This window comes from Lissotriton helveticus, chromosome 3_2 (assembly GCF_964261635.1).
Source record: "Lissotriton helveticus chromosome 3_2, aLisHel1.1, whole genome shotgun sequence".
In the NCBI taxonomy this organism is placed as follows: domain Eukaryota; kingdom Metazoa; phylum Chordata; class Amphibia; order Caudata; family Salamandridae; genus Lissotriton; species Lissotriton helveticus.
In genome coordinates this window covers 441,835,120-441,847,180 of record NC_136062.1, presented here as the reverse complement: position 1 = coordinate 441,847,180, position 12,061 = coordinate 441,835,120, and the positions used below count along the sequence as shown (strand labels likewise).

Here is a 12,061-nt window from a genome sequence, read left to right as displayed (position 1 = left end):
GCGGGAGGGCAAGAGGGTCAGTGAATTGGCACATGCAAGAACTGCCATGGAAGGGCTGGTAGTAGAGCTGCCACTGGAGGGGGTACAAGTAAGAGTAGAGGGGAAAGGCACAGTGTGACTGGGTCAAGGGAGGAGAGACAAGCCAACCTTGGAGAGGAAGGGGACAGTTTCGCCAATTGACGGCAAAAGAGCTCTTCCCCCATTCTTGGGGAGGGGGCAACACCAGCACTGGATGGCAAGCAGACCGAGGAGAAAGTGAGGCAAGAACAGATGTGGGCTACCAGACAAGACAATCTAGTCAAACAGAGGAAAGTGCAAGGTGGAGTGTGATCTTCATCACCCTACTAAGTGGATATTCTCTCACCATAGCTTGGTTAGAGCGTAGCCCGTTTTCGTTTTTTTTGTTTAACACGGTCCTGATGAATGCCACAGACCCAACTGGGCCTTCAGGCAGAAACATGTTGACCTCATTGATAGTGGTGGGGGGGACAATAATATCCCCATTACAACGATCACTTTGTTTTTAATACCATATAGATGCCAGCACTATTAAACTTAAGCTGATACCTTTAATGGCCTTTTAACTCACTACCTATTCCCATGGGCCCCCACTTAGTTTAGAAGTGCATCAATGTCGTCAGGTGTATGCCCGCCCTCTACCAAACCAAGTTTTTAGAGGGCGAGGACTGGTCAATGATGAAGCATGACACCAGGTGGTGGGTCAGACCAGTCCTTCACTTTTTGTGAGATGCCTACACTCACAGACTATACTGCACTTGCACTAGCGACACCTCACTATGAGCGGCTCTATTGTGGTGCATAGTTTAAGTTGGAGGCTGCCGACTCCCAGCAACCCGTGCCTCTTGTTCCCTCACCCCAGATTTGTCTGGATGTTGTGGTTACACGCTTTATTAGATGAGCCAGGTCGTCAGCGGAATTCCAACTAGTTGGGGGGAACCGACCTTCGCTGCGAGGTAGGAAAAGGACCGGCCTCTGTTCCTTCTACGGTGTATCCGGGGGTGTCGGCCTGAAAGAGTCAGGCAGAACAAAGGTTCCTGGAGGGTTGGTGAAAGTGGAGTTGGTGGCTTATGTATGCCAGGCCAAAGGTGGGCAGTGCCTTGAACGAATGGGTGAGTATCTTGAATTGCATCTCTTCTGGACCAGCAGCCAGTGGAGATTGGTTAGGTGAGGGGTTATGTATGTTTGGCATGGGAGGTCAAACACTGGTCTGGTAGTAGATTTCTGGATGGTTTGGAGTCTGTGGAGGAGATGCCTGGAGATCCCGATTTTCTTGTTCTTTAAACCAAACAGCCCTGAGGAGTCGCGGAATTGACATTCCTTTGCGACGAAACACGTGTCGACTGGCTTTCCAAGAGAATTAAATGAAGGCTTTACACTTCTAAGACATTGTGGTTCTTGTCCGACATCTATCGTCTGAAAGCTGACGTGTCCACCAGGACACAGATTTGTTTAATTTTGTGTTGTGTGCAGTGGGCATTTCGTTGTTTCAATTACTTGTGTGTTGTATGTCAGCATACAAATTTTGAGGGGTTATAGGGCTTATCCCCTCGTCCAATTGCACCACTGTTTAACAACTGTTCACCAATACTTTTGCGCTAAATATAAAGTAGAGCGTCCAGTTTCCCCTTGAATCTAAAAACCCTTATACTAGTGTTGGAGTCCGGATGTCGTAAGTAGCTACCATCAGGGCTACTTCTGTGCTATGGTTGCTGCGGAAGCCAGACTGGGAATGGTCCAGGAGGTAGTGCTGTTCCGAGGAGCTGCTGGTTGGTCGCTTTCTCCATCACTTTAGCCGGAAAGAGGAGCAGAGATATGGATCTGTAGTTTCTTTGTTCGTGGGGATCAGCTGAAGGTTTTTTTGAGTCGGGCGCGGACCTCTGTGCATTTCCACTTGTTCAGGTAGGTTTTTGTTTCGATGGATTGTAGGTGTACACAGTTGGTGTGGTCAGAGATCAGTGGGGGGTCCTTAAGTGGATAGATTGCATGGTGGTGGCGGTGTCCTGGTCGGTGATGTGCTTCCAGGCCATCAGTTGGGGGCCCATGTCGGTTGGCTGATGTTTGGTTAATGAAGTCCGATGGTTTGAGTTCCGGGGTTAAGAATCTAATTTCTGAAGATTCTGCTAATCTGGAGGTGAAAAAAATCTGCTAGTCGGTCACAGAGGTCTTGGGACGGGGTGATGGTTTTCTCCACAGCAGCGGAGTTGATAAACTCCCTGACAATGGTAAAGGTCCTGTGCTACTGTTGGAGTTGGTTTCATACATGCCGCTAGGACTCTTCACTTCATCTTGCGTAGTTTATGGTTATGTGTTGAATGCCGTTTTGTAGGAGGATCCTTGCTTGGGAGTCATATCCTTTCGAGATGTTTCTATTAGTGCTTTGTGGTTCTCAGGTCTTCTGTGCACCAGCTGGCTAGCTTGGATCTTCTTCTGTCCTTTGGGTTCGTGAGTGGTGCTGTGGTGTTGGGGCAGTGTGTGATCAAAGCAACACCCTATGTGCTTCTATGTGGGGTTCCCCAAGGCTCCTCGTTGAGCCCTTCCCTATTCAATATTTATGTATCGGAACTGGCTCCGTTTGTCCGAAACATTGATTTCAATCTAACATCATACGCGGACGATACACAGATTGTGATCGCGGCGTACAAAAATTACCCTTCCCCAGCAATTCAGTTTAAAAAATGCATGAGAGAAATCAGCGGATGGATGGGATGGAAGTAGTAACCTTCGGCAAACCTCCAGCCGGGCTGGGACGCTCACTGATGGCCGGCAGAAATTGGAGAAACACCAAAACTAGTAGAAGAAGTCAAAAACCTAGGGGTTCTGATAGACGGTAAACTCACCTTCACCCAACAAACGAATGCAACAGTTGCAGCATCTTTCTACTTGATTAAAAAAAGTAAAGAAGGTTCTCCCCTTTATTCACCCTGAATCCAGGAGAACAGTGGTCACCGTCATGGTGCTATGGAAGCTGGACTACTGTAATAGTCTTTATCTTGAATTACAAAAACAACATTTACAAACGCTTCAGATGGTGCAAAATGCGGCAGCTAGGCTCCTACTAAACCTACCAAAATATGCATCAGTTAAGGAAGAAATCAGAAGACTCCATTGGTAGCCAGTGATAAAACGAATTAGGTTCAAAGCTCTTTGATTAGCCTATAAAGCCCAGAATAACACAGGACCGGCTTAATTAAAAAGCCTATATTCATGTTATAACCCGGGCAGACAACTGAGGTCTTCCAATACCGGGTTGATGGTAGTTCCCAAGATTCAAACAGCAAGCTGGGGCGGCCGAAGCATAGCCTATGGTATGGCTAAAATCTGGCACACGCTACCAAAGGAAATAAGAGCCGCCAACTCCCGGGGCACTTTTAGGAAAAAGCTAAAGACGTGGCTATTCCAGAATTAAGATACGCAGGAGCGGCAGGGTCGGTTCAGTTCAGCGCCAAGACACCTCTTCCCTATATAAGTTATAATAACAGAACATCAAGTTGCTGAAGCTTCTTTCATTGTGGTCCATGTTGCAGGATGGGAGCAGCTGGTTGTGGTCAGGGAGTTGTTCCATTCAGTTTGTGACCCTGTTCCAGCTGCGGCCTGGGGAGCTGGGCATTATAGATGTGGGTGACTGGTGAGGAGACACTGAAGTGGACGATGTGGTAGTCGGACCAGGTGATTTGTGTGGTCTGGCTGAACTTGATATTGTTGCTGGATATGAAAATGGGGTCGTGCATGTGTCCTGCGGTGTGAGTAGGGCTTCAGACAAGTTGGTTGAGGCTGATGCCTTCCATGCCTTCAAGGTGATTGGTAGATTTCTGTTCGGTGGGGTCGTCCTGGTGGAAGCGGAGGTCACCAAGGAGTAGAAGGTCCAAAGGGTCGATGGCGGCTATGAAATCGTTGAGGAATTTGCTGACGCTCGTTCTTGGTCCCGGTAGACAAAGTTTCCCTTGATGGTGGTTCTTTTGTTCGGTCGCAGCTGGAGGTTCTGGTGTCCCACGGTCGGCTGTCGCCGTCCGTCATGGTGGTACAGCGGATGGATTCTTTGTAAATGATCGCTACCCTTCCCGCCTGGTCTGTTGGTGCGATCTCAGTGGGAGATCCTGTAGCCTTCGGGACAGTGGTGGCAATGTTAGGGGCCGAGGCGCAGCTGAGCCAGGTTTCTATGAGGAAAAGGACATTGGGCATGAGGGTAGTGCTGAGGTGCGCAAACCTCGGTGACGTATTTGCACAGCAAGCACGAGTTGATGACAATACATGCTAGTTGATCGGGCAGTGTCTGCGGGGTGATGTGGACTGCGGGCAGTGTTGGGTCTGGTGGTGGGGGTGTTAGTGACTGTGCGCTGGTGCAGGTGTAGGAGCAGTGGGTGCAGATGGGCTACCCTGGTGCGTGGTGTGGTTCAGTAGCAGTGTTTATGGTGGCAGCCAGTGTTCAGGGTGCAGAGCGCCACAGAGGTGTACCTGCTGGGCCAGGATTCCTGTCACTGGGAGTTGTCCGGGTTCAGATGAGCTTCCCTTTGACAAGCCTGCGGTGTGTGGCCACAGTGCGGCCTCCATTATGTAGTTCCTGGGAGGTGGGAGGGTCCGAGCGTGGGGCAACCAAGAGCAGGTAGGGAGAGGGGGCATAGGAGTGGAGGAGGGTGGCAGGGGCCGAAAAGAGGTGGGAGCGGACCCTTGGGCAGGTGGCCCAGGGCAGAAGCTGAGGGAGGCTAGAGGGGCAAGCAGGAGCAAAGAGTGGGGCAGAAAGAGGCCATGGAGGAGGCAGAGAAAGCTAAGAAAGGCAGAAATAGCACAACTACACAAAACGAGCAGAAAGGTCAAAAATAGCATGAAAGCAGCAGTGGCCGAATGGAGCAGATTGAGCAGAAAGGTGAGAAATGGGCAAGAAAGCAGAAATGAAGAGAGAAGACATCGCGCGATGAGGGAGAGAGCGGAGTAGTGCAGCACCGGCATTGACCGGTCGGAGGACCAATCCAGGTAAGTGGGAGCTGGGGCCTCGACATCTCAATGAAGATGTGCATAATTTAGTTGAACATTAGAAACAGGGGTTCCAGCTTAACTATCTCTTGAAAGACAAAGCCCATCAACTGGACTTGTCAGAAGCCTTCATTTGTGACAGTCAGCAACTCAACAGGAGCGGCTAATATGGAGGAATACTGTAAACAAAAACAATTTAAACAATGAGGACATTCCTCAAAACAAATCAATATCTCAGTATGTGCTGCCACTTTCACAAATATAGGGAGTACAGTACTGTAATATGACTTGGTGTAGTTCTCTACTGGCACACTCCAATTTCCTCAAACTTCCTGTCACTTACCCAGAACACCTACATCCAGCCCGTCCAGCCCAGACTTGATCCGCCCATAGATGGCCTCGCTCTCTGCGAAGTCAGCAGCAATCGTCGTGATGCCCACCTTGAATTTCTCCTCTGAAAGACAATAAAAAGAGAGGGGAGAAAGTGCATTAGTAGGGTATGTATGAGGCTTGTACTAGAAATAAATACAAAGTCACTACTTATTTTAAAGTGCTGACAAGCCCCTACTTCCAAAAGGAGAGCAGGTATGGTAGCTTAGTTTCAGGGTCTGATTTAGAGCTGGGTGGGCAGCATGCCGTCCCATCAGGCCAGGGGAGCTCATGGCCTCTGCTCCCCTGATGCAGGCTATGGGCTGCACTCCCCTGGCAGAAGATGGTCCGCCATATTCAGAGATCCTTGCCAGGAATTGTGGGGATCGCTCTGCCTTCAGTGATGCCACCACCCAGAGCACTGAGGCTTGCCAAGCAGGAACCATGGCTAATGTGCCTGCAGGCAACACGTTTTGTTTTCTGGAAACAACCTTTCAGAGGGAGAATTTGTTTTCAGAAATCCAAAACATGAAGGGATGAATCACAGGGAGTTTTCTCCCTGTGCCTATTGCTCTTTTTTACTTACCCAGGAACATCATGCCTTGCCTTACAGTCCAGGGGAGGCAAAATGAGGGATGCTTGCCCAACTCTAAAGAGGACAGCACCAGCATCAACACCCACCCACCACCACCCTGACCCCTTCCCCCACGAACTCACAGTGGAACTTACATCAAAGGCTGACAGAAAAACTGAGTACAATGTCTGCGGAAAGGCCACACACAATGAGCAATCAGGATCAGAGGAACAGGAGGGAGGTTGGTCCATGCACCAGCTGGACAGAGCATCGGCAAAAACATGCATCTGTCAGGGTCTCAAGGGCAGGAGGGAGGGTGGTCCATGCACCGGCAGAGCATCGGCAAACACAGAAGCTGAAAGGGTCTCAAGAACATTACCAGTGTGAGAAATTAGGTTGTTGGTTGGAGGAGAAGAAACCCTACTGAAGCAATAGCCCTAATCCTGGTAAACCGCAAAAAATACAACGACAAAACAAATCACTCTGGTAGCTTGGCACAAAACCAGTCTGGCATAACTTAGAGACAATGTGCAAAGTATTGACGCAGCACGTAAACAGTAATAGAGTGCATACACAGCACAAGAAAAATCCCACACCAATTTAGCAAAAAAATTTAAAGTTTCATAAAGTTACACAAAGTGGATTGGGCCCAGTCTCTGCTTACCATCGGACTTAAAAGAACTTTTGAAGATAATGCTTGAGAAAGTAACGTACAGTGGGGCAAAGACTCAGGCTATGTCTGCCAAGCAGTCGTCATAGCCGAGGGGCTGCTGGACAAAGTCCCAGTGAAAATGTCTAAAGTCCAAAATCTCCAGTGGTACGAAATTGCAGATTTTAGCAGTCGTCTATTCCACGCAGCTGGATGCCTCTTCGGCGAGGAGCTGCTAAACAGGATTTACTGCTACGGAGAAGACCAAAGGCCTACCACTGCTGAATCTTTGGTAGATCGGCAAGCAGGTAGTACCCAGTCTTCTCTTTTCACAGAACATTTTTTGGCGGAAAAATTACCATGTCTCAAGTTTTGGATTTGGGATATCTGGGCACAGTTAGAACCACTTCCAAGGGTCCAGGACTAAAGACTCACCAAGGCGGAGTACAGATGCAGGTTCAAGATAATTTGAGCCTTTTCTGTCCCTGAGGCTCTGATTAGGGGGGGAGCTAACCAGCCCTTGGAGTCACTATGACTTTGGTACAAGCAGGAAAGCAGGTCTCAAGACGGTAAAGTTGTCCTCTGAGGGCCCAGGGAAGCTACAGGCAGCAGGGCAGTCCTTGGAGGTAGACAGCATGCCACAGGCATCAAGGAGGTCCTACGAGAGTCCTTCCGCAGGTCCAGTAGTGAACTGAAGTGGGTCTGAGGGTCCTAGTTTTATAACTGGTGCCAGCTTTGTAGTGGGAGAAACTTCTGGCATTCTCCCACCCAAGAAGTGTCTGGAATTTCCTGCCTCCCTGCCCTGGTCCCAGGCTATGTACAGTCACAATGGGCAAGTGTGTAGTTCTTTGTGTGTGTGAGCTGAGGCAGGGTCTTTGCAGTGCAAGTGGGGCTGTGAACAGCTCTGTTTCCCCCATTCTGCCAACACATAGTCCCCCTATTGTGTGGCTGTCTGGGATGAATACATAAAAGCCAGCTGCCAACTACACCTTGTCATGTGACCCAGGGAACATGCACCAAAAGGTTAGGACAAGACAAAGGCAACTTTCTAAAAGTGGCATTTTCAGAATTGTGAATTAAAATCAGACTTTCCCCTTGAAGAGGATTTTACATTGCAACTCCTTAGACATGAACCATGACATTCCTACTTATTCTCACAAATGTATTAGACAGAACTCACAGTCGAGAAAAAAAAAAAAAAAAAAAAAAAAGGAAGAACGTGGGTTTTTCACTACCAGGACACATAAAACAAAGTACATGCCCAACTTTTTAAATACAATGCCCTATGGGATATTTATGGCCTAAATTAGTAGTGACATTTATGTAATAAAAAAGGAGTTTTAGGCCTGGCAAAGAGTTTATTTCACAAAGTCGAACAGGCAGTTTAAAAATGCTCACAGGCTGCAATGGCAGGCATGGGTTAAGGGCTACTTTAGTTAATCTCATACTAAGTGCTGTAGGTCCACTAGTAGCATTTAATTTACCATCCCTGGGTGTATGGTATAATTAACAGCAGACTAAAAACAAGCTCATTTGGGTGGTCAGGCGATAGAGAAATAAAGAAAAAGTGAAAACTATTCACTTTGCTTAATTTTTTAGGTACAGTAAAGTATAAAGGCGCAGAAAAACGATTCTTGTTCAAGAACAATAACTTCTTCCTCATCAAGATACAATTAATTGGGGAGGTACTGGGGTGTGCGCAACGTCAACGAAAACATCCTTCGAGAAAAAAGGGAAAAAATGCCACCACGTACACCCACATTTACCTTTTCCTCTTCGGTAGCCAATATGTTTAATTGCACTTCCTCCAAAGAAAAAAAAATATTTGTGTTGAAAATGTACTGTGCTGTTTTGTCATTCATATAAAAAGAAAAAAAAACAGGCGTCCCTTGCGAATGAGCTGGAAATCCCATTCAGAGACGCGCGCGCGCGCCCTGGACTCCCAGGCTGGCTCAGCACCATTCAGGTGGATGGAGGCCCGGCCTCCCAGCATGCCCCGCGCCAGTCACCAGCTGGCACCGAGGGTCACTGCATCTCCCCTCAGTGGCAGCTGCGGCCTCCACGCGTCCCCTCCCCGCCGGGAGGGAGCGCAGAAATGAGCTTGTTGCAAACTAGCACTTTGTAGCGTCACGGTCCTAGGCTGGGACACTGGGCTACAAATACAGCTGCTGTGGACACCTACCACTGACTATAGTCAGTGCTTGAAATACAAAAATAGAAGTGCAGGTACTCTGTATTAGAGTACCTGCTTGTTTCAGAGAAGTGCTGGTATTCTTTTATTCAAAGTATTGCATTTCTCTTGAGAAGTGCCGGCACTCTCCCTCCCAAAATAAAAAGGGCCGGTACTCCGTACCGGTAAGTACCGGCCCATTTAAAGCACTGATTATACTGCTTTAGAATGGCAGGTGCTGTCCGCTACTGAGTACCTGCACTTCTTTAGTTGTACCGGCACTTCTTAGTACTGCTGTAATACATCGAATGGGAGAGTCCTGGCCCTTGTCAGGAGCAAGCAGTTTCTCAAAATATGGCATACCTGCACTATTACATTTCCAGTAAAAGCACCAGTGGTCGAAGTGCACGGGATCAGAGGGGCACAACGTGCCATACTTTTTTGATTCATAAAAAAAGGGGTCCCCTACTTTTTGTGAAAAACCAACCAACCGTCCCAGGAATTTTAACTCATAGAACAGAAATGCCTTAGCTGACAGGTAAGGCAGGTGGACTCCGGTGCTGTGAAACCAAGGGAGGGGCAGACAACTTAACACGCCTTCTTGCCATGGTGTCTGCTTGCCTCGAACAAATGTAAATGAGACAGCTGGTTAATTTGCTAATGTAAAGAAAGCTTGAAGCGGGTATTGGCTTTAATGGAAGGAACTCCTTTAAGCTTCCTGAACACACAGATTTATTCTTTTTGAGTGGTACTGCAATGGGGGTTACCTGCTGAGCTGGGGTGTGTGCATTTAAAGTACAGTTGTAAAAAAAAAAAAAAGCTCGATGTACAATCAGTATTACTAAAATCTATATTTTGGAACATCTTAAACCTTTTTGCCCATTTTGTAACAGTGTGTAATAAAAGTTTAAAATACGGAATTGCATATTCATGGTGCTTTCTGTCACAGGCTGGAATCTCGTAGTTCTTAACATTCACTGAACTAATCAGGATTTAATTCTATGGCTCGCTGTTTACACACACAGACCTCTGCAGTGCATTAACTTACAGTGGGGTTTTAATGTATGGCAGTGCATTTCCCATTGATTAACAAGTTCCATTTAAGATATGCGTTATTTCATATCTAGATGCCTGAAGGTGAAAGACCGAAAAAAGTAACAGTATACTTTTGTTTTTTAAGCCACGCATTTGACCCCGCGGCTGAGCTCACTCACTCTACACCCTTTGCGCGCATCACAATCCAGATACTTTTTTTAATACACTTCAACCACTAGACAGCGTTGACTTTAGGTACTCAGTTTGATAGTTTGCATGCAGTAGCACATGGCAATTTGCACGCTAGGACATGAACCCCTTGGCTGCGGGGCACATTCCCCTGCTGTGCTTGGGGGAGGGAGGCGCGCACAGCGCCCCGGTACTCATGACTAGCTCAGCTAGCCACGGTTCTCTGGTGCTCATGACGAGCTGAGCTCGTCACGACTACGCCCGTTTAATGGAACGCTCAGCACAGCAGGGGAATTAGTCCCGCTTGCGAGCGTTCCATCAGTCATGACGAGCTCAGCTCGCCATGAGCATGGGAGGGGTGAAGTGATCACATTACAATAAGAAGTGAACAAGTCGCAGCATTCAAACACTAGACCTGAGCAGAACGGGCTGAATGCCATGGTGTTGCAAGTCAAGAAGTTAGGCTTTTGCTAGCCTAAGATGTAAATTATTTCTAATTAACAAAAGAAAATAGACACCACTGCTTACGGTAATAGAACACTCTGTGCCACCAAACCACAACCCTGGGCTTTTATTTCACATAATGCATTGTGTCAGTTGTTGCCTTCTTTGCTGTGAATGACAACAATTGGACTATACCATTGAATTACATGCGTTTGTAAGAGGAAAGCAGAGGACTGGCTCATTGGCTTTCGCGGCATGGGGTCATCTAGTAAGCGTATAATGGAATTGCAAAATTTTCTGTTGGGAGAAATTATATTGTAGGAAGTACTAGAATGATTGAAGTCAAACATGAAAACTTTACAAACCTCATTACACAAAACTACAAAGCGAATTTGCTGTACAATGCTGTAAAAACATTGTTTTTAGCTTCTCCACTCAGCAAACCCAGCACCACTTCTCTACTTTGCCATACCGTCACCTGTGTCTCTGTTGACTGATTCAACAGTCTAATCTACTGGTTCTTAACCTGGAGTCTATGGACCCCAGGAGGGTCCATGACAACTATTCTAGGGGTCCGCAATGGTTTAGAAAAATGTAATAATTAGTAGATTCATTTATCTACATAAAAAATATAAAGGCAAAATAAAAATGGTTAAAACGTTCATAAACATGAAGGAATTTGAAACTTGAAGCTAAAAATTAAGTTGGTTCCCTTAGCTTGATTCGTGGGAACAGTTCATCTACAGCTAAATATAGACAATTGGTGACCTCCGTTATACACCAACAAAATGCCTACATTAGGAGCAAAAATACTTAACAATATGCTAGAGTCTATTAGATCGCTTTGGCTTTTATGTTATGTTATGTAGTTTTGTAAAGCGCACAGCTGCCCCAGCAAAGTGGCGTCCCGGCGCTAATCCTGAAGAAAAAACAGAACTGAGTTCAGGGAGAAAGAGAAACAAAAAAGGTTATTTCAAGGGAATACATGAGTTTTGATGGCTTTCCTAAATTGGGGCAGCTCCTCCATTTCCTGAATATGGACTGGTAGAGTGTTCCATAATTTTGCTGCTAGGAAGCGGAAAGAACGTCCACCCGCTCTGCTTCGATTGAACCGGGGTACCTCAACCAGGTTCTGGCTAGCTGAACGTAGAGCCCGCGTGGGGACATACATGTTCAGCAGTGGCCCCAGCATTTTGGGGGTAGACAGTTTTAAGATTTTAAATGAGATACATAAGGTCTTGAACTGTATCCGCTTAGCTACAGGAAGCCAGTGAAGTTTCCGGATAGTAGCAGAGGTAGAGCTAAAACGTGGCAGACCTACTAAGGCCCTAGCAGCCGCATTTTGAATGCGTTGCAAACGGGCAATTTCCGCCTTATAAGCACCTAAGAGCAGTGTACAAGCATAGTCCAATCTGGACAGCACCGTAGATTGGACAATCAGCTGCCTGGTAGCAGGATCAAAGAATTTTAGGACCGCTTTCAGACTGCGTAGTATGCAGAAACAGGTGGCGGAAACTTTTTTCACTTGGGTACAGAAGCTTAGTGCTGAGTCTAACCAGACTCCCAGATTTTTCACTTCTGTCTTCGGTGTAGGAACTTTCCCCAAAGTAGATGGTCACCAGTGGTCTCCCCATAACTCAGT

At 47.0% G+C, this 12,061-nt stretch overlaps 1 protein-coding gene across 1 annotated transcript in view; it reads right to left on the bottom strand.

The window, feature by feature from the left end:
- HSD17B12 (hydroxysteroid 17-beta dehydrogenase 12) overlaps nucleotides 1-12,061 on the bottom strand; it is a 331,988-nt gene that overhangs the window by 153,031 nt on the left and 166,896 nt on the right. Inside the window, exon 4 of the mRNA XM_078684345.1 lies at nucleotides 5,333-5,443. Within this exon, the coding sequence (XP_078540471.1) occupies nucleotides 5,333-5,443 (111 nt within the window). The remainder of the gene's footprint in view (nucleotides 1-5,332; nucleotides 5,444-12,061) is intronic.